The sequence below is a fragment of the Urtica dioica genome, chromosome 10 (genome assembly GCF_054948205.1).
Source record: "Urtica dioica subsp. dioica isolate 48M chromosome 10, U.dioica_male_clone48M_v1_H2, whole genome shotgun sequence".
Taxonomy (NCBI): domain Eukaryota; kingdom Viridiplantae; phylum Streptophyta; class Magnoliopsida; order Rosales; family Urticaceae; genus Urtica; species Urtica dioica.
The window spans coordinates 11802645-11824850 of NC_142765.1; the positions used below are offsets into that span (position 1 = coordinate 11802645).

General features: G+C 38.8%; 1 protein-coding gene across 1 annotated transcript; it reads left to right on the top strand.

Moving 5' to 3' along the window:
* Positions 1-1200: 1200 nt before the first annotated feature.
* Positions 1201-3950, top strand: LOC149383409 (uncharacterized). Its single transcript, XM_089627783.1, has 9 exons — positions 1201-1407; positions 1484-1508; positions 1785-1958; positions 2046-2181; positions 2282-2368; positions 2715-2777; positions 3161-3219; positions 3421-3525; positions 3660-3950. Exons 1-6 carry the CDS (start codon positions 1201-1203, stop codon positions 2773-2775), a joined length of 690 nt encoding a protein of 229 aa, XP_089483909.1. The 3' UTR covers positions 2776-2777; positions 3161-3219; positions 3421-3525; positions 3660-3950.
* The last annotated feature ends 18256 nt before the right edge of the window (positions 3951-22206 follow it).

Genomic DNA, 22206 nt, shown 5'->3' on the forward strand with positions numbered 1-22206 from the left:
TTTACCCTTCTAGCTGTTATTTCATCAACTCCTTTGTCGCTTGTGAATAAGTCAGAAACAATGTATTGACGAGGAGCTAACAAGTCACATTGTTTCATCCAAAAGAGGCAAGACTCAATTTGGACACTGGCCAGTTCATTTATTCACATTTCAAGGAACAAAGCATGATGTGATATACATTGCATTTCAGCAATCTTGTACATGAATTCCATATCTATGAGAACTTCACAAAGTTACTCATGACATTCTCACAACTTAGTATTTCACCAATAGGCCCTGATCGGAATCACATAGTGAGTCCGAACTCTGACTTTCTCAAATGAGAATACGTAAGTTGTGAAATGGCATGTCTCATTTCAGGATTAAGGTAAGCATGATGCAATTCATACGTAGTGACTTCGAGACATAAGAGGTTAAATGGTTTGTTCTTATCTTGTCTCTAGAAGTGCACTGGTCAATTCAGTACCTTCGAAAGATACTTAGAAGAACTATAGAGTCTCCAACTCTCAATGCCCCATAACCAGACATCATAGATTCTCCTAACAATCATACTGAGGTCAATAGTCCTTTGACCCTTAGATTGCCACTACTAGAAATCATGCTTTTCACAGCACATGTTTTCACGGCGTTTGGCAAAAAAACGCCGTCAAAACATCATTTTTTATTGTCGAATCGTAAGAAGACACGTGGCATGTGAAGAGAAACGCGGTGGAAAACATAAGACAACGCTTATATATAAGCGCTTTCATTTGATTCCCTCGAATTACAAGAAGCCATGTGGAGAAGACAGTAGTTTGAAAAAAAAAGTTTTGACAGCGTTTATATACAAACGCTGTGAAAGGTTAATTTACAATTATAACTTGAGACGTGTAAGTTTCAAAATTTAATCTAATTGTATTTGTTTTATGTAGTTATTTTTGTGTATGCGGCAGTTTATTCTTTCATTCCATTTCTCTGAGTATAGAAAAAAAAAACCCTAAATCTGAGTACATACCCTTCTTCTCCATTTCACCAAATACTGGACCACGTTCTCCACGGACGCACCCTCTTTGCTCACTCTTTGTCGAGTAATGTCAAGCCATTGACAAACATTGAGTGGTACTTGTTGTTTGCCTCCGTAGCCACCCTCTTTGCTCAGCTTCCTAATCTCAATTCCATATCCACGGTTTCGATGGGAGGCTTGAGGAGAAATTCTCCGGGATGAGGCTACGGTTAGGGAGCGAGCCGTCGTCTTCTTCGGTGGCCGCGGCGGCGCTGATCGAGTCGGCGTCGGAGAATCCGAAAGACAGTCTGTTTCAGGTCATGAAGGCCGTCGAGGCCGCGGAGGCGACGATCAAGCAACAGGTCGAAGAGAATAACCCTCTGAGGCTCGAGCTGCAGAACAGGAATCTTCTGATCGAGAAACTTGTGAGTCCTCTTCTTTCCATTTCGCTATCGATTTCTCTGTGTTTTTATTTCTCTGTGTTTTTTTTAGTGTTGATAGGTTGAGAGTTTTTGGCGAGAGTATAGTGAGTGAAAAGAGCGATTGATCTTCGCGAGAAGATGAAATGTTAAGATGTATATTGAAATGTTACTAGAAATTGTATGTGTCGATTGGAATTGGATGGTTTCGAAATGTGAATGCCACATAAAAAGATGAAGAAAAGCATTAGGGATTCTTGACCTTGTAAAATCAACAGCGAGGGATTGGATGTGAACTCCTCCAAGGAAAAGAAAAGAAGAAAAACTAATCATAATCCATAAATCTAACTCCAATGGCTCTTCATCTAACCCTACAAATTGAGCTCGAGGAGTGAGAGAGCCAAATGAATGTTGTTCGTCTAGAACTCGAACCAGACCACGAATCCAGATCAGCAATGGAGAGTATTCTCTCTACCGCCGATCAGTAGACATTGGTCTCTTTCTTCTTGGAAATCGCCGTCGGTCAGACCGCCGACACCGCTCGCCAATTCTTGCAGGTTTTTTCTATGTCGTCTTCGATTACTATCTCTTCGCATCGCTCCGGTTTGGTATGAGATCAAAAGATTAATGATTTCTTGTTCAAGCCACGAGTTGGAAGCTCGACGAGGCGATTCAGCTGTTTTACGTCGGCGGTGAAATTGGCGGTGCGGCGGCGGGATCGTCATCGGATCGCGCTCCGCCGGTAGACGGGTTCGAGGCTTTACTGGAGGGAACTTCTCGGTATGTGTCATTATTGATGGTGGATTTGTGATGAGAGATTTAGTTGCTTTGGTTAATGGGTTTGGTTTTGTGATGCATATTTTCTTTTTATGCGATACAGTGACGATTTGGGACACTTTGGTGATGGTGATGAAGTTAGGGCTCTTTTACCAGTGATCAGGGAAGCTCTATATGATGATGCTATGATGTATGGTGTTTTTTTTTGTTTTGTTTTTTGCATTTCAAAATTTTGATCTTTTAGTACAAGTACTAATCCAAATATTGCATATATACTAATTTCTCTGTGATTGTAATGTAATTCGTTTGACTGTTAGAGTTCTTGAGAAACCCTGTGTTTGTTGCTAATTTCAATGTTTGACTTCCCAATTGGCACCATTAATGACTTGTGCAAATGTGCTTGTCCTATATTTTTTTTTGTAATTTTGCGAATGAAAATGCAAGTAGAGGTCCTTATCGCAATCATTTCTTTTGCTCTGTTGTTGTTACTTCTAAAATCAGTTTGCATGTATTTGTCATGTCTTCTTGGTCATAAGGTACAGGAACATGAAGAAGAAATTATGCTATTGCGTAAACACCTGGCCGATTACTCAATAAAGGTAAATTTTAACACGCGGCAAATATGTCTTTTTAAATTTTTTTTTTTTTTATTACCATCGAAATAAATGCATGTTTGAAGACAAACCCCTCTTAAGCAAGGACCTTTGGGTTTCGATAAATCGTTCGATTTCTCTATGGCTTTCAGCATTAGTTTCTTTCCTTTTTCATATTTCTCGGGCAGACTTCATTCGAGAATGGGCACAGCCCTCTAGTTTGTATTTTTCTTTGGCTTCCCCAAAGCTTTCCTTTTATTTTATTTGAGTGTCTTATATACAAAAAAAAATGTATTCTTTGTATCACACTTTTATCTTATTTTTCTTTCTACTCCTATGGCATTTTGGTCACATGTTACTCAGATTCTCTAATGTCTAGCTTATGACAGGAAGCACAAATACGCAATGAAAACATGTTCTGGAAAAGCGAATTGCTTATATTCGTTTGGTAAGGAAGACAGCTTCTTTTTTTTTCCTTCACATTTATATTACTGTTGTCCTCTTTGTTTTCCGTAGGTTTTTCAACTAGCAATATAACTATTCTAAAATTCAGGCTCCTCATTAATAATAGAAGATTCAATTCCTCTGTATTTGGCTTATCTTATACTTTGGGATATCCATTTAATGGGTTTTATCATTATGCCATCAGGCCTTTGACCAGCAGCAACAGGACCTCGTTGATGCCGCATCAAAAGCTCTATCGTACAGACAAGATATTATTGAAGAAAATATACGTCTGACATATGCATTACAGGTAGTCCTTTTTTTTTTTTTTTAATTAATGTGCTTTTAGTCCTTTTTTTTTTAATTAATGGCTTTGTTAGTGATACTGAAAGAGAAGTTACAAAAGCTTTGCTAATTCACAAATGCTTTTATTTGCTTTGCTAGGATGCTCAACAAGAAAGATCGACATTTGTTTCATCATTGTTACCCCTTCTGGCAGAGTACTCTCTGCAGCCACCAGTTATTGATGCCCAGTCGATTGTGAGCAATGTTAAGGTCAGCCTTAAATAGCTTGATTTAAATTGTAATATATTTATAAAGCAGCTGGATATTTTTATTTTCTGTTATATTTTTTGTAATAGGATTTCGTAGGTGAATTTCACCTAGATGTTACAAACATAGCTTATCTTATACGAGTAGAAAATAAGATAACTAAATACAAAAATAGATTTTGTACTTTTGAAAGGTCCGCTCTCTCCCAAAAGGGGACTTCATTCTCTCCCCACCATTCTCTTACAATTAGCATACCTTTCTTCTAACAGGATAGTTCTATTCGTAGACCAACAACTTTACCTATTCTATTTTAACCCAATAACACTCTACTAATTCTTATAACCTATATTTCGTAGATCCTAACGCTAGATTCGTTGGCACAAAGAGAGCCAGTTATGTACAAGCTGACTTTCTAGCATATATTTTCCCTCGGTGAGACGCATAAAAAGGCCATCACTTCAAATTCTATTCAGATTTGCTTTTTCTTGTGCGGACTGGCCTAGTGCTCTTGATGGATTTTTTAAATATAGATTTGATTGAAAATATCCACATGCCAATGAAGTGCAAGTCTGTGTGCATGTAGAAAGTATAATTTTTATCAACATGCCATTGAAAATATAATTTTTTCTGTAACCCGCTCTGAATGGATTATTAAAAATTCGTATTGGTATGTTTAGGTTCGGATTTTGGAATATATATTTAAACTGTGTGCATGAATTTATTGTAATATTCAAATATATATATATATATATATATATATATATATATATATATATATATATATATTACATTACACAGCTTGTAAATAAACGCCTTTAAAATCTATCACCTGCTAAAATGACACGTGGATGACACTTTTAAAAAGAATAGACAGCGTTTGTATATAAACGCTGTGAAAACTTCTCACCCGCCATGAAGACACGTGGATGCCACGTTAGAAAAGAATAGACAGCGCTTATATACAAACGTTGTGAAAAACATTAGACAGCGTTTATATACAAATGCCGTGAAGACTTTTTCGCCTAAATTCTTACGTGGCTCCTACGTGGCACCACTTTAGACGGCGTTTTTTTTAGGCGTTGTGGAATACTTTTAACCTTATGCGATACAACTGCGTGCAAAAAACGCCTTCAATCATATTTCACAGCGTTTAAAAAACGCTGTTAATCAATGTTTTTGTAGTAGTGTGCGAATATATCGTTTTAAGCAAAATACGAAGAGTTTGTTCATGCAAATCTACATTTGTCTCTTCGTAAGTTGTTTATGGACTAAAAGACTAAGGTTTTATCATAAAGCTTCAGACAAGGAAGATTGAATGAACGTTTCAACTTTTATTAATAAATAAGCAGTTACAAGCAAGAGTCTTCGTAAGACTATATGACATCAAATGTACATAAATACACACTATAACTCTTCTTGTGGGCACCATTGACAACAAACTCCCACTTGACTCAAAGAAGATGTATGTAGTCGTTCATGCCTAATCCCTCTCGATGTTGGTCGAAGACCTTGTTCGCTAGGGCCTTGGTGAATGAATCTGCCAGAGATCTACTTCACCTCCACGTCTCCGCGCTGCACGATCTCTCGAATCAAATGGTATTTCCTCTCAATATGCTTAGAGCGTTTATGGCATCGAGGTTCCTTTAAGTTAGCGACAGCCCCAATATTATCACAATAAAGGGTCATGGGCTCGTCGACATTTGGAACAACTTCCAAATACTTAAGGAATTTTCTAAGCCATACAGCTTCTTTGGATGCTTCACAAGCAGCCACATATTCTGCTTCCATTGTGGAGTCAGCAATGCAAGATTGCTTAATACTCCTCCACACAACAGCTCCACCATTAAGGATGAACACAGATCCCGAAGTGGATTTCCTGGAATCCTTATCCGCTTGAAAATCGGAGTCGGTATATCCCGTCATAGTCAGGTTAGTACCTGAGTATGTAAGCATCAAGTTCCTAGTTCTTCGAAAATACTTAAGAACATGCTTAACAGCAATCCAGTGCTCGGGTCCAGGGTTGGATTGGAAACGGCTAACTACGCTAACGGCGAAACAGATGTCAGGTCTAGTGCAAAGCATTGCATACATGAGGCTTCCTAAGACAGAGGCGTAAGGAATCTTCCTCATATCTTCAATCTCTTGTACAGTCTTGGGAGACTGGTGCTTAGAGAGTGAAACTCCATGCCTAAAGGGTGTTTGGCCCTTCTTGGAGTCTTGCATCGAGAAGCGATCCATTACCTTATCAATATAAGATGCTTGAGAGAGCGGCAGGGTCCGGTTTTTCCTATCTCGAAAGATTTGGATCCTCAGAATGTACGCGGCTTCTCCTAGAGCCTTCATGTCGAATTGCTTTGCTAGCCAGACTTTAATCTCAGATAATTTACCCACATCGTTACCTATGAGTAATATATCATCGACATATAGTACCAGAAACACAATTTTACCCTCGTGTATTAACTTGTAAACACAAGGCTCATCTATTGACTGTTCAAAGCCGAAGCTCTTCACAGTTTCATTGAATCTAATATTCCATCACCTAGATGCTTGCTTTAATCCATAAATGGACTTAAGCAACTCACAAACCTTGGTCTCTTGACCTTCTTCCATGAAACCGTCTGGTTGAGCCATGTAAATACGCTCGTCAAGATTGCCATTCAGGAAGGCTGTCTTGACATCCATTTGCCAGATCTCATAGTCGAGAGCTGCAACTATGGATAGGAGTATGCGGATGGATTTAAGCATCGCGACTGGCGAGAAGGTTTCTTCATAGTCAATCCCTTATTGTTGGGTATAACCCTTCGCCACAAGTCGTGCTTTGAACGTCTCGACGTTCCCATCAGGACCCTTTTTCTTCTTGTATATCCACTTACACGCTACGGGTTTAATCCCTTCAGGAAGGTCTACAAATTTTCCAGAGTTTGTTGACATACATCGAGTGCATCTCAACTTTCATGGCATCAAGCCAAAGGTTTGATTCAGAACAAGCCATCGCTTGGCTATAGGAAACAAGATCATCCATGTCAGAGACGGCTACGAGAGAGTCTCCATAGGACATGTACCTGTCAGACTTTTGAGTAGCCCTCCCACTACGTCGAAGTACTACTTGAGGAGATTCTGAAGAGTTAGGTTGTGTTTCAGTTGGGGTAAGAACTGTTCTTACAGATGAGGTGGAAGCTTCCTCACCCAACTTTTCTTCAAGCATAATTTTGCTTCTAGGTTTTGCATCGCTCATAAAGTCATCCTCAAGGAAACGAGCATTCGTGCTAACGAAAGTCTTATCGTCCTCGGGACTATAGAAAGTAAAACCTTTGGTTTTATTTGGATATCCAACGAACATACACAATTCTGACCTACTAGCCAACTTGCTAGTCTTTTGCCTCAGCACGTGTGCGGGGCAACCCTAAATTTTGATGCGGCCAAGATTCACTTTACGGCCAGTCCATCGTTCATAAGGAGTACCAGGAACCGTCTTGGACGGAATTTGGTTCAGAATATAAGCGGCTGTTTCGAGGGCATATCCCCAAAAGGAAAGAGGGAGTGATGAGTAACTCATCATTGATCTAACCATCTCGATAAGAGTTCGGTTTCTTCTCTCTGACACTCCGTTTTGTTGAGGTGTGCCAGGTGCGGTAAGCTGAGAAGCGATACCTTCTTCTTTAAGAAAGTCATTGAACTCTCCAGACATATACTCACCACATCGATCAGATCGAAGGGTTTCGATCACATTTCCAGTTTGCTATTCCACTAAAACCCTAAAGACCTTAAATACGTTAAAGGTCTCGGATTTGTGTTTGAGCAAATAGACAAAACAATATCGCGAGTAATCATCGGTGAAGGTAATGAAGCATTCGTATCCTCCACGTGCCTGTTGGCCGAGCGGACCACATACATCAGAATGTACTAGTTCCAGCAACTCAGTGGCTCTTCGACCCTTATCGGAGAAAGGTCGCTTAGTCATTTTTCCTTATATGCAGGATTCACAAGTAGGTAGTGAACCTATTGCAGAGGATTGGAGTGGACCTTCCCTCACAAGTCTCTTAATCCTATCTAGACTGATATGACCAAGTCTTAAGTGCCATAGGTATGTTGATTTTGTTAGATCGGATGATTCAGAAAGTTTGATCCTCTTTGGCTCCCTAATTAGATCATTATCTATTTCGGTGTCTAAAAGAGAAGGTTGAGTGGGATAGATGTAGAAAAGAGCATTCTTCATACATGCATCAGTGACAAAAGAATTATCAGGAAACGAAATACGGATTCCATTCTTAATGAACTTTAAACAATAATCTTGCTCAAGAAGACGAGCAATGGATATTAAGTTCTTCCCAAAGGTAGGAACAAAATAAGCATTATTCAAGTTTAAAATGCGGTCTTCAAAAGACAGCGTCACGGATCCCACAGCCTTCGCAGACACCAGGCTCCCATCACCCCATTTGAAACAAAACTCGCCTTCCTCTAAGCTTTTGGTTTTCTTGAAACTATTCAAGGAACAACAAATATGGTTAGTAGCATCGGAGTCAAGAATCCACGTTGATACATTATCAGCTACTAAGCATGCTTCGGTAACTAGTACAATACTATGTTCCTTTGCTTTGAGATAGGCAGGACAATTCTTTTTATCGGCCTTGTAAGGTCTCTTCTCTGTTCTAGAGGCGAGGGCTTTTGTTCAGTAGCATTTGCCTCTCCTTGATTCCTCTTTCTCTTAGTGAGACCTTCAGCAGTGTGAAGCTCCTTCATAAGCTTGGTAACAGTGTACTCTAGCTTGTTCTTGGAGTAGTTCATCTTGGAGGTATCAAGAGACGCGGGGTGAGTTTCTAAGATCATATCTATGATACTCTTCCATCATTCTCAGATCCTAGGATTTCCATTTCATTAAGGAAACTAATGATCAGTATCGTAAAGTCTCCAACAGGAGTCCTAGCCTTCATGTGACAGTTCATAAACTGTCGGACTGCTTGTTGCCTTGTTTGACGCCTTTGCCCTTCAAACATCTCAAGGAGATTGCAGAGCATATCGACGCCAGTCTTGATGTCACGATGTTGCTCTTTCAGCATATTGTTCATAGATGCTAAGATATACCACCTCACAATCTCATCGGATCGAAGCCAGGCCACTAAGGCGTCTTTGTCCTCTTGAGTCGAATCATCATTCGTCAGAGGAAGACACAGGGTGCTGAGTATCCATTTGTGCTTGTTAACGGTAAAGATGATTTCGAGGTTATGTTTCGAATCTACGTAGTTCTTTGTTTCGAGTTTGTTCGAGGAAAGGATGATCGAGAGAAGGTTGAGAGACATGTTTCTTATAAAGTTTAAACAAGTTTATGATTAGTCTTTGGTTTAGGATTTAAGTTTCTTTAAGACTTTGATAAAATCCAAAGGTGTTATAAACTAAACGATAATTTACTCCTTCGATGGAAGGCCGTAAAAAATCTCCATTTATAAGTAAATAACACATCATTAATGCTTAGTCAAGATGTCAATACACCAATTTTGACCAGCCACCTTTTAAATTGGTTTGATCACTCACATCCTTTCGCAGGGCCTCGAAGGATGATTACTAGGGATTGAGTCTAAGTGTGTAACCAACCACTTAGTCCAAAAGATTGACTTTGAAAAACAATCCGCCGAGGGGAGGTCTTGTCTCATTGTCTCACTTTCGGATTTAGCTCATAGAGCAATGATTAGTGCAAAGCGCCCTTGAGTACTCTCATTTAAGAGAGGGCCACGAGGGTGACTCTTAGTCTAGCGAAAATTGCACTCTTCATTAGTGTTGGGGATCGTGGGTTACAAACAAGAAGTATAACCCTCCCACTTAGTTTTTGGAGTTGGTTCATCGACTCTTGTAAGTTCGGAAACTGATTTCCTAGTTAGAGAGCGACAGAGCGGACAACTAGAAGAGAATCATAGATCATCATGTTCAGAGCAGTGTTAGTGCATAAAGGCACAAGGTACATACTCGATCTTTTCCTATTTTCTATTTCGGGAAGGTGCATGAGGGAAGTGTGAACTTCAACTCACTCGAACACTTGAAAGTTTGAGATTACACATCTTTTAATTTTTCGGCTTTTCTACAAGGAGACCTCACACTTAAATTTTCAAGAGCATATAGATTTTGAACATATGTGATATAGATATCGTTTTGAAAACATTTTGAAAATTTATTTGATTTGGATGACAAAATATTTTCAAGTTTGAAAGTGAAAACGGTTTTTCAAAATTCAAACTAGTTTTGTAAAAATTCAATTTCAATTAAACTTTAAAAAATTAAAACATTTTAATCTTACACATCATGTTTATAATCTTATGAAAAAAAAAATTTGCTCAAGAAATTTTTCTCATTAGAGTTCTATAACTCATGGTAGTGGGGCTGAAAATCCCGAATTATAAAAAACTGGACTTTCGGAACAGCCGCGCGCCTCGGAGTAAAATCGCTATACCTGGCGGCTCCGATGTCCTTTTGACCTGAAACTGGTGGCATTGGACAGAGGACAGACAGAGCTTTAATTTGATTCAAGAATCATTAAATTTAGATTTCTGAGGAGAGAGTTATGCCACTTTTACTGCTGGTTTTACTCCAGCTCGAAGAAAAAGAAATAATTAAAGCTTGGTCCTTTTTAGGTGCGAAAAAGAATCGAGTGTAACAGAACGTTTTAGGATATTGTTAAAGCTTTTATTGGTGTTTTATTAGAAAGGTAATAACATGATATAAAAGAAATAACAACATGCATAAAACGATTCAAGTAAATAAAAGATACTAGTAAGACAAGAAAACTAGTCACAAAATTTACTCGAAATTTCTCAAACCTTTAAAACACGTTTTTCAATATAAAAAATTAAAAACTTTTAGAACTGATTCTAATGTGTTTTAATAACATCCCAAACTCATAGAAAATCAACATGATTTTTAATTTAAAGGCAAAGAGCAATAAATTAAAAAAAAATCTAAGAAAACAATTCTAACTTGTCACAAAATTAGTAAATTTTCGAAAACGATTTTCAAGCTCATATTTTTAAATACATTTACATGCATATCTTTGACCATAGCTCTGATACCATTTGTTGGAATTGATCTAGGGTTTAAGAAAAAGTTTTACGCTTCGTTAAGCGGCGGAATTTTAAAAATTTTCTTTTACAAGTAAAACAGTTTTTACTAATCTAGACAAAGAGCAAGCACATGTAAATAAAAACTATTATGAGCATAATTAATTTATTAAGCTTTTAAAAGCTTGAACGTTGATGAGCCTTCGGAAGGTTGAAAACGTTTGTCTCCCTCGCAGCACGTCTCTCTTCTTTCCTCGCCAACTCGAGCAACCACGATGGTTTCTATCACAAGAATCACTCGAGAAAAAAAGAATTAGTGAGTGGGCACTTTTAAACACGACGGCTCAAGAACAAGTCTTAGAGTCGAAGAGCTAAAACACTAGGTCAAATGTGGACCTAGGTGCCAAAACAAAAACAAAAAATAACTAGAGAGAGAGAGAGAGGATCGGCCAACAATGTCTAGAGAGAGAGTCTCTCAATCTCTAACTTATGTTGGATGACTAGAATGAGAGGAATGAGGTCTCTATTTATAGGGGAGGCATGAGCAAATCTTATTTCCTCTTTTCTACCCATGTTGGACGTTCATGACATGTCATGCAAGTCCTTGGATTTGTTTCCTTATTTGTTCTCTCTTAGTTGGCCGAACATGCACTTTCCTTCTAGAGGAAATTTGTTTCCTCTTTTTCTTTTGGCAAGTATCTTCATACATTAATGCACAAAATAAATTCTCTTTCCCACTATGGCATGAACGAAATTCAGCCTTATTTTCCTTGGGTTGGACGAAATTTGAGCTTCTAGAATGAACTTCTAGATGTTTTTTCATTTGTTCATGACAACATAAGAAAAACCCATTAAGAATTTTCAAGTAAAATTCTATGAAATGAAATTAATCATCAAGGTCCAAATTCTTTAAGTTGGCCGTGTGATTTAAATTTCATTTTTCATCATATGACAATGTCAAAAAATTTATTGACATTCATTTCGTCATATGTCTAAAAAGACAAAAATACCCTTTAGACAATTTTCACAAACTTGTCTCGTTCTTGATTTGACTTAGCTGCTAGTTTAACTATTCCTACTCGATATGATTTGTGACAGTGACCTCATGGATCCAAATGAACAAAACTTGAGCTAAACACTTGGACTCAAAAGTTCACAAACCTTTTCCAAGTTTAGCTTAATGTCAACTGACTCCACTAAAGAGTTGACACTGAAAATCTATCGATTCAAATGAATTTATTTTCTACTCAAGAATTCAACCAAATTATGATGAGCGGATCCACTGAATATTATCTATGTTTACCCTTTATGAATATCATCAGCTAGTTGGGATTTACGAAATTACCATTTTACCCTTCTAGCTGTTATTTCCTCAACTACTTTGTCGCTTGTGAATAAGTCAGAAACAATGTATTGACGAGGAGCTAACAAGTCACATTGTTTCATCCAAAAGAGTCAAGACTCAATTTGGACACTGGCCAGTTCATTTATTCACATTCCAAGGAACAAATCATGATGTGATATACATTGCATTTCAGCAATCTTGTACATGAATTCCATATCTATGAGAACTTCCTAAAGTTACTCATGACATTCTCACAACTTAGTACTTCACCAATAGGCCCTGATCGGAATCACATAGTGAGTCCGAACTCTGACTTTCTCAAATGAGAATACGTAAGTTGTGAAATGACATGTCTCATTTCAGGATTAAGGTAAGCATGATGCAATTCATACGTAGTGACTTCGAGACATAAGAGGTTAAATGGTTTGTTCTTATCTTGTCTCTAGAAGTGCACTGTTCAATCACTACCTTCGGAAGATACTTAGAAGAACTATAGAGTCTCCAACTCTCAATGCCCCATAACCAGACATCATAGATTCTCCTAACAATCATACTGAGGTCAATAGTCCTTTGACCCTTAGATTGCGAATGTATCGTTTTAAGCAAACTACGAAGAGTTTTTTCATGCAAATCTACATTTGTCTCTTCGTAAGTTGTTTAGTTTGTTTATGGACTAAAAGACTAAGCTTTTATCATAAAGCTTCAGATAAGGAAGATTGAATGAACGTTTCAACTTTTATTAATAAATAAGCAGTTACAAGCAAGAGTCTTCGTAAGACTATATGACATCAAATGTACATAAATACACACTACAACTCTTCTTGTGGCCACCATTGACAACATAAATTTACTAACCCTTTTAGAAGCTTGAACGTTGAGAAGCTTTTGGAAAAGGTTGCAACGTTCGTCTCCCTCGTAGCACGCCTATCTTCCTTCCTCGGCAACTCGAGCAACCACGAAAGTTTCTATCACTAAATCACTCGTGAGAAAAGGAATTAGTTGTTGGTATTGATCTAGGGTTTAAGAAAAATTTTAACGCTTCGTTAAGCGGCGGAATTTTAAAAAATTTATTTTTCAAGTAAAACGGTTTTTACTAACCTAGACAAAGAGCAAGCACATGTAAATAAAAACTAATATAAGCATAGAAAATTTACTAACCTCTTTAGAAGCTTGAACGTTGATGAGCCTTCGGAAGGTTGAAAACGTTCGTCTCCCTCGTTGCACGTCTCTCTTCCTTTCCTCGGCAACTCGAGCAACCACGAAAGTTTCTATCACTAAATCACTCGAAATAAAAGGAATTAGTGAGTGGGCACTTTTAAACACTACGACTTAAGAACGAGTCTTGAAGTCGCAGAGCTAAACTCTAGGTCAAATGAGGACCTAGGTGCCAAAACAATAAAACGAAATAGAGAGAGAGGATCGGCCAAGCTAGAGAGAGAAGCTCTCAAATCTCTAGAACTTGGGATGAGAAAAATGAGAAGAATGAGGCTCCTATTTATAGGAGAGGTCTCACCTTCAATAAGGTAGTTTCCTCTTCTATAGAATATCACATATTCATGAGCCAATTTCCTTTTCTTCACCTTCATTTGGGCGGCCAAGACTTGCCAAGCAAGTCCTTGGATTTGTTTACTCTTTTATTTGGCTTCCCTTTTTCTCTACTTGGCCGAAATTTCTCATGTCTTGTATAGGAAATTTGTTTCTTCTTTTTCTTTTAGCAAGTATCTTGATACATTTATGCACAAAATATTCTCTCAATATCTTGGGTAGTAGGCGCTCATTTCAATTCTAGAAGGAGCTTCTAGAAGCTTCTTCATTTGTTCATGACAACATGAAAAAGGCCCATTAAGAATTTTCAATAAAATTCTTATGAAATGAAATTAATCCACAAGGCCCAATGATCAAGTCATGGCCGAGTATTACCAAGTCATCAAATGACCTTTTCAAAAAATTTATTGACATTCATTTCATGCTATGTCTAAAAAGACAAAAATACCCTTTTGACAATTTTCGTTCTTGTTTTGACTTAGCTTCCAGTTTAACTATTCCTAATCGATGTGATTCGTGACAGTGATCTCATGGATCCAAATGAACAAAGCTTGAGCTAAAATACTAGGACTCAGAAGTTCATACCTTTTCCAAGTTTAGCTTAATGTCAACTGACTCCACTAAAGAGTTGACACTGAAAATCTCTCGGTTCAAATGAATTTATTTTCTACTCAAGAATTCAACCTAATTATGATGAGCGGATCCACTGAATATTATCTGTGTTTACCCTTCATGAATATCATCAGCTAGTCGGGATTTACAAAATTACCATTTTACCCTTCTAGCTGTTATTTCCTCAACTCATTTGTCGCTTGTGAATAAGTTAGAAACAATGTATTGACGAGGAGCTAACAAGTCACATTGTTTCATCCAAAAGAGTCAGGACTCACTACTAGAAATATGGGATACAACTACAGTTTTTTTATTTATTTTTTAACTCCAGTTTAGCCTTTTAATGGAGTATTTGAATACAGACTACGGTCACCTTTTTTTAGGTCTATATTGGACTCCAGTCGAATATAAAGCTGTAGACAATGGTCTATTTTTCTCTACAGCTAATATAAAAAAGTAGTGGTAATACTCAAAAAATTAAAAATGATCAAAATTTCATCATTTTTAAACGGAGGGAAATTTCCCACAAAATTTTGGCACATTTTCACTACAGCCCGAATATAAAGAAGTGGTAATGCTCAAAAAATAAAAAACTGTCAAAATTTCACACTTTAGATTGGGTGGGAAATTTCCCACTAATAATTTCGTTTGGGCGGTAGATAAAAATGAACTAAAATTGACTAAGTACGAAAATACACTTTACTTTTAACTTTCTTTTTATTTGGGCACAACTAATAGAACGAAGTAAACGAACACATATCTCTCTCTCTCATCTCGTCCTCTCTCTCGCAGTGCCTCCGACCACCGTCGCGCTCCTCACCGCTTCGCCTCCGCTCGATATTGATTCTCTGACCTGTCATCGTCAGATACTTGGTGAGTATCTTCTCTCCTTCGAATTTCTTAGTGGAAATTTTCTAAGGTTCTAAATTTGGGTTCGTGTTCTTCGTCATTAGTTTCTAGTGGAAATTACCCCCAATTTTTTCATTCGTAAACCTCATTTCCTTTATGCATCTATCTCTACTTTCCGACTCTCTCTATGAATGCCAAATTTATAATCGACCTCCATAGGCCTCTCTCCTCCACCGCCAATCGACAACACTAAGTCGCCTCTCACTGCTCTCCGCCAATCCCAAATTTGGGTTCGTCTCTCTCTCTCTCTATATATATATCTATCTCTGATATTAACCACAAATTTATCTTCAACTTCTTTGTAAATATGTAATTTAGATTTTAGTCCATCGGATTTTGTGATTTTGCTGTGTTTATTTAGGGTTTGGCTTTGTGGTGTTTTGGGTCTGCGTTTTATTCGAGATAATTTATGGACTCATGTGGGTTCTTTTTGTAGGTGAGAATTCAACACGGGCAAGAATCAGCAGGGATAGCGAGAGTGAGAGTGTGACTGGGTCACACTGAAATAGAGCGAAAGAGAGAAAGAGCCAGAGTGGGGGAGAGAGGGACGCAGATAGAGAGTGAGAAATGATCGTCGCCGAAATCTGTTCACCAAGGGATTCAATGGTTTTAGTGAGGAAAAAGGTAATATTTTCGGATTTCTACTCCTATGGTTTGGATTTCAGAGTCAGGGTTCTAGGGATGTGATTTTGGAATCCATACCAACATATCCTTAGGACGTACCAGTGACGTGTTTTTCTTACGTACTTGCCTAAGTTGAACGCCGTTTTTATTATCAGCTCGTAAGCCTTACTAGCATACCTCCATTACTTGAGATCTTTGTTTTTTTGTCCCTAGATGTATAATAAACCTTTGCTTTTATGAAATCAAGCAATACTATGATCGTTGTTTCGGTTTCTTTCAGGCGTACACAAAGCTCCGGCTCCAAGGCTGGCCCCGATTTTGATGCGGCCGAGCGAGGCAGGTGGTCGTTGTCAAACTCGCTCTCTCAGCGCCCCGACACCTGGCTCAGATCGCTCAAGGTCACTCACCCTGATTTCGTCTTCTTCACCCGAAGGTAAACCCCGGGACGTGAGGAGTAACGTGACCACCTTTCTGGTTGTTGTTCAATCCGATTTTCTGTTGTTTATTTATTTTTATTTTTTTAGAGATTAAAAAAAAAAGTGGTAAAGCTTGGGTGATGTTAGGTCACGAGTCGATATTAGTAGAGTTTAGGATGTGAATAACCTTAGTGCGTTGTAACCTGAACTTGTTGTTGGAATCGATCTAGGGTTTAAGAAAAAGTTTAACGCTTCGTTAAGCGGCGGAATTTTAAAAATTTTCTTTTTAAGTAAAACTAGTTTTTACTAACCTAGACAAGAGCATATGCATGTAAATAAAAACTAATATGAGCTATTAAAGTTACTAACCTTTCTTGAAGCTTGAACCTTGTAGAAGCTTTTGGAAAGTTGCAACGCTCGTCTCCCCTCGCAGCACGTCTCTCTTTCTTTCCTCGGGAACTCGAGCAACCACGATAGTTTCTATCACTAAATCACTCGAAAAGAAGGAATTAGTGAGTGGGCACTTTTAAACACTACAACTTGAGAACGAGTCTCGAAGTCGCAGAGCTAAAGACTAGGTCGAGTGAGGACCTAGGTGCCAAGACAAGAGAAAACCGAAAATAAACTAGAGAGAGAGAGAAGAGGACTTCGGCCAAGTTCTAGAGAGAGAGTCTCTCAAATCTCTTAAACTTGGATGAATGAATTGTGAGGAAATGGGGCTCCTATTTATAGGAGAGGTCTCACCTTCAATAAGGTAGTTTCCTCTTCTATAGAATATCACATATTCATGAGCAAAAATCCTTCATTTCCCATTCCATGTTGGGCGCCCAAGGCTGCCTCCTAGAGGCTAGGATTTGTTTCCTTTTTTGTTCCTTGGCTTTCCCTTTTCTCACTTGGCCGAAATTCTATATGCATCCTTATGCAATTTGTTTCCTCTTTTTCTTTTGGCAAGTATCTAAATACATTTATGCACAAAATAAATTTCTCTTTCCCTTGGGTATTTGGGCGCCCATTTCACATCTAGAAGGAGCTTCTAGAAGCTTCTTCATTTGTTCATGACAACATGTGAAAGGCCCATTAAGAATTTTCAATAAAATTCTTATGAAATGAAATTAATTCACAAGGCCCAATGATCAAGTCATGGCCGAGTGAAACATGTCATAAAATGACCTTGTTAAAAATTTATTGACATTCATTTCATCATTTGTCTCAAAAGACAAAAATACCCTTTTCACTATTTTCGTTCTTGTTTTGACTTAGCTTCCAGTTTAACTATTCCTATCGATGTGATTCGTGACAGTGACCTCATGGACCCAAATGAACAAAGCTTTAGCTAAACACTTGGACTCAAAAGTTCACAAACCTTTTCCAAGTTTAGCTTAATGCCAACTGACTCCACTAAAGAGCTGACACTGAAAATCTCTCGGTTCAAATGAATTTATTTTCTACTCAAGAATTCGACCTAATTATGATGAGCGGATCCACTGAATATTATCTATGTTTACCCTTCATGAATGTCATCAGCTAGTCGGGATTTACTAAATTACCATTTTACCCTTCTAGCTGTTATTTCCTCAACTCATTTGTCGCTTGTGAATAAGTTAGAAACAATGTATTGACGAGGAGCTAACAAGTCACATTGTTTCATCCAAAAGAGTCAAGACTCAATTTGGACACTGGCCAGTTCATTTATTCACACTCCAAGGAACAAAGCATGAGGTGACATACATTGCATTTCAGCAATCTTGTACATGAATTCCATATCTATGAGAACTTCACAAAGTTACTCATGACAGACTCACAACTTAGTACTTCACCAATAGGCCTTGTTCGGAATCACATAGTGAGTCCGAACTTTGACTTTCTCAAATGAGAATACTAAGGTGTGAAATGGCATGTCTCATTTCAGGATTAAGGTAAGCATGATGCAATTCATACATAGTGACTTCGAGACATAAGAGGTTAAATGGTTTGTTCTTATCTTGTCTCTAGAAGTGCACTGGTCAATTCAGTACCTTCGGAAGATACCTAGAAGAACTATAGAGTTCCTAACTCTCAATGCCTCATAACCAGACATCATATATTCTTCTAACAATCATACTGAGGTCAATAGTCCTTTGACCCTAAGATTGCGAATATATCGTTTTAAGCAAACTACGAAGAGTTTGTTCATGCAAATCTACATTTGTCTCTTCGTAAGTTGTTAAGTTTGTTTATGGACTAAAAGACTATGGTTTTATCATAAAGCTTCAGACAAGGAAGATTGAATGAACGTTTCAACTTTATTAATGAATGAATAGGCAATTACAAGCAAGAGTCTTCATGAGACTTTATTACATCAAATGTTCAAAATAAAGACTACAACTCTTCTTGTGGGCACCATTGACAACAAACTCCCACTTGACTCAAAGAAGGTGTGTGTAGTCCTTCATGCCTAATCCCTCACGATGTTGGTCGAAGACCTTGTTCGCTAGGGCCTTGGTGAATGGATCTGCGAGGTTGTCCACCGTTGAGATCTTCTTCACTTCCACGTCTCCGCGCTGCACGATCTCTCGAATCAAATGGTATTTCCTCTCAATATGCTTAGAGCGCTTATGGCTTCTAGGTTCCTTTGAGTTAGCGACAGCCCCACTATTATCACAATAAAGGGTCATGGGCTCGTCGACGTTTGGAACAATTTCCAAATACTTAAGGAACTTTCTAAGCCATACAGCCTCTTTGGATGCTTCACAAGCAGCTACATATTCTGCTTCCATTGTGGAGTCAGCAATGCAAGATTGCTTAATACTTCTCCACACAACAGCTCCACCATTAAGGATGAACACAGATCCCGAAGTGGATTTCCTGGAATCCTTATCCGCTTGAAAATCGGAGTCGGTATATCCCGTCATAGTCAGGTCAGTACCTGAGTATGTAAGCATCAAGTTCCTAGTTCTTCGAAGATACTTAAGAACATGCTTAACAGCAATCCAGTGCTCGGGTCCAGGGTTGGATTGGAAACGACTAACTACGCCAACGGCGAAACATATATCAGGTCGGGTGCAAAGCATAGCATACATGAGGCTTCCTACGGCAGAGGCGTAAGGAATTTTCCTCATGTCTTCAATCTCTTGTGCAGTCTTGGGAGACTGGTCCTTAGAGAGTGAAACTCCATGCCTAAAGGGTGTTTGACCCCTCTTGCAGTCTTGCATCGAGAAGCGATCCATCACCTTATCAATATAAGATGCTTGAGAGAGCGACAGGGTCCGGTTTTTCCTATCTCGAAAGATTTGGATCCCCAGAATGTACGCGGCTTCTCCTAGATCCTTCATATCGAATTGCTTTGCTAGCCAGACCTTAACCTCAGATAACTTACCCATGTCATTACCAATGAGTAGTATATCATCGACATATAGTACCAGAAACACAACTTTGCCTTCGTGTATTAACTTGTAAACACAAGGCTCATCTATTGACTGTTCAAAGCCGAAGCTCTTTACAGTTTCATCGAATCTAATATTCCATGACCTAGATGCTTGCTTTAGTCCATAAATGGATTTAAGCAACTCACAAACCTTGGTCTCTTGACCTTTATCCACGAAACCGTCTGGTTGAGCCATGTAAATGCGCTCGTCAAGATTGCCATTCAGAAAGGCTGTCTTGACATCCATTTGCCAGATCTCATAGTCGAGAGCTGCAGCTATGGATAGGAGTATGCGGATGGATTTAAGCATCGCGACTGGCGAGAAGGTTTCTTCATAGTCAATCCCTTCTTGTTGGGTATAACCCTTCGCCACAAGTCGTGCTTTGAACGTCTCAACGTTCCCATCAGGACCCCTTTTCTTCTTGTATATCCACTTACACCCTACGGGTTTAATCCCTTCAGGAAGGTCTACAAGTTTCCAGACTTTGTTGACATACATCGAGTGCATCTCAACTTTCATGGCGTCAAGCCAAAGGTTTGATTCAGAACAAGCCATCGCTTGGCTTTAGGAAACAGGATCATCCATGTCAGAGACGGCTACAAGAGAGTCTCCATAAGACATGTACCTGTCAGGCTTTTGAGTAGCCCTCCCACTACGTCGAAGTACTACTTGACGAGATTCTGATGAGTTAGGTTGTGTTTCAGTTGGGGTAAGAACAGTTCTTACAGATGAGGTAGAAGCTTCCTCACCCAACTTTTCTTCAAGCACAATTTTGCTTCTAGGTTTTGCATCATTCATAAAGTCCTCCTCGAGGAAACGAGCATTCGTGCTAACGAAAGTCTTATCGTCCTCGGGACTATAGAAAATGAAACCTTTGGTTTCCTTTGGATATCCTACAAACAGGCACAATTCTGACCTACTAGCCAACTTGCTAGTCTTTTGCCTTAGCACATGTGCAGGGCAACCCCAAATTCGGATGTGGCCCAAACTTACTTTACGGCCAGTCCATCTTTCATAAGGAGTACCAGGAACCGTTTTAGACGGAACTTGGTTCAGAATGTAAGCGGCTGTTTTGAGGGCATATCCCCAAAAGGAAAGCGGGAGTGATGAGTAACTCATCATCGATCTAACCATCTCCATAAGAGTTCGGTTTCTTCTCTCTGACACTCCGTTTTGTTGAGGTGTGCCAGGTGCGGTAAGCTGAGAAGCAATACCTTCTTCTTTAAGAAAGTCATCGAACTCTCCAGACATATACTCACCACCTCGATCAGATCGAAGGGTTTTGATCACTTTGCCAGTTTGCTTTTCCACTAAAGCCCTAAAGACCTTAAATACGTTAAAGGTCTCGGATTTGTGTTTGAGCAAATAGACAAACCCATATCGTGAGTAATCATCAGTGAAGGTAACGAAGTATTCGTATCCTCCACGTGCCTGTTGGCTGAGCGGACCACATACATCAGAATGTATTAGTTCCAGCAACTCAGTGGCTCTTCGACCTTTATCAGAGAAAGGTCGCTTAGTCATTTTTCCTTCTATGCAGGATTCACAAGTAGGTAGTGAACCTATTGCAGAGGCTTGGAGTGGACCATCCCTCACAAGTCTCTTAATCCTTTCTAGACTGATATGACCAAGTCTTAAGTGCCATAGGTGTGTTGATTTTGTTAGATCGGAGGATTCAGAAAGTTTGATCCTCTTTGGCTCCCTAATTAGATCATTATCTATTTCGGTGTCTAAAAGAGAAGGTTGAGTGGGATAGATGTAGAAAAGAGCATTCTTCATACATGCGTCAGTGACAAAAGAATTATCAGGAAACGAAATACGAATTCCAATTTTAATGAACTTTAAACAATAATCTTGCTCACGAAGACGAGCAACGGATATTAAGTTCTTCCCAAAGGTAGGAACAAAATAAACATTATTCAAGTTTAAAGTGCGGTCTTCAAAAGACAGCGTCACGGATCCCACAGCCTTTGCAGACACCAGGCTCCCATCACCCCATTTGAAACAGAACTCGCCTTCCTCTAAGCTTTTGGTTTTCTTGAAACCATTCAAGGAACAGCAAATATGGTTAGTAGCAGCGGAGTCAAGAATCCACGTTGATACATTATCAGCTACTAAGCATGCTTCGGTAACTAGTACAATACTATGTTCCTTTGCTTTGAGATAGGCGGGACAGTTCTTTTTATCGGCCTTGTAAGGTCTCTTCACAGTTTCAGAGGCGGAGGCTTTTTGCTCAGTAGCATGTGCCTCTCCTTGATTCCTCTTTCTCTTAGTGAAACCTACAGCAGTGTGAAGTTCCTCCATAAGTTTGGTAGCAGTGTACTCTAGCTTGTTTATGGAGTAGTTCATCTTGGAGGTATCAAGAGACGCGGGGAGAGTTTCTAAGATCATATCTATGAGATTCTTCCCATCAGTCTCAGATCCTAGGATTTCCATTTTATTTAGAAAACTAATGATCAGTATCATAAAGTCTCTAACAGGAGTCCTAGCCTTCATATGACAGTTCATAAACTGTCGGACTGCTTTTTGCCTTGCTTGACG

Coding starts and splice junctions, on each gene's coding strand:
- LOC149383409 (XM_089627783.1), top strand. CDS start 1,201: ATGAGGCTACGGTTAGGGAGCGAGCCGTCGTCTTCTTCGGTGGCCGCG. Junction 1,408..1,483: donor ATCTTCTGATCGAGAAACTT/GTGAGTCCTCTT, acceptor TAGTGTTGATAG/GTTGAGAGTTTTTGGCGAGA. Junction 2,182..2,281: donor TTACTGGAGGGAACTTCTCG/GTATGTGTCATT, acceptor TATGCGATACAG/TGACGATTTGGGACACTTTG.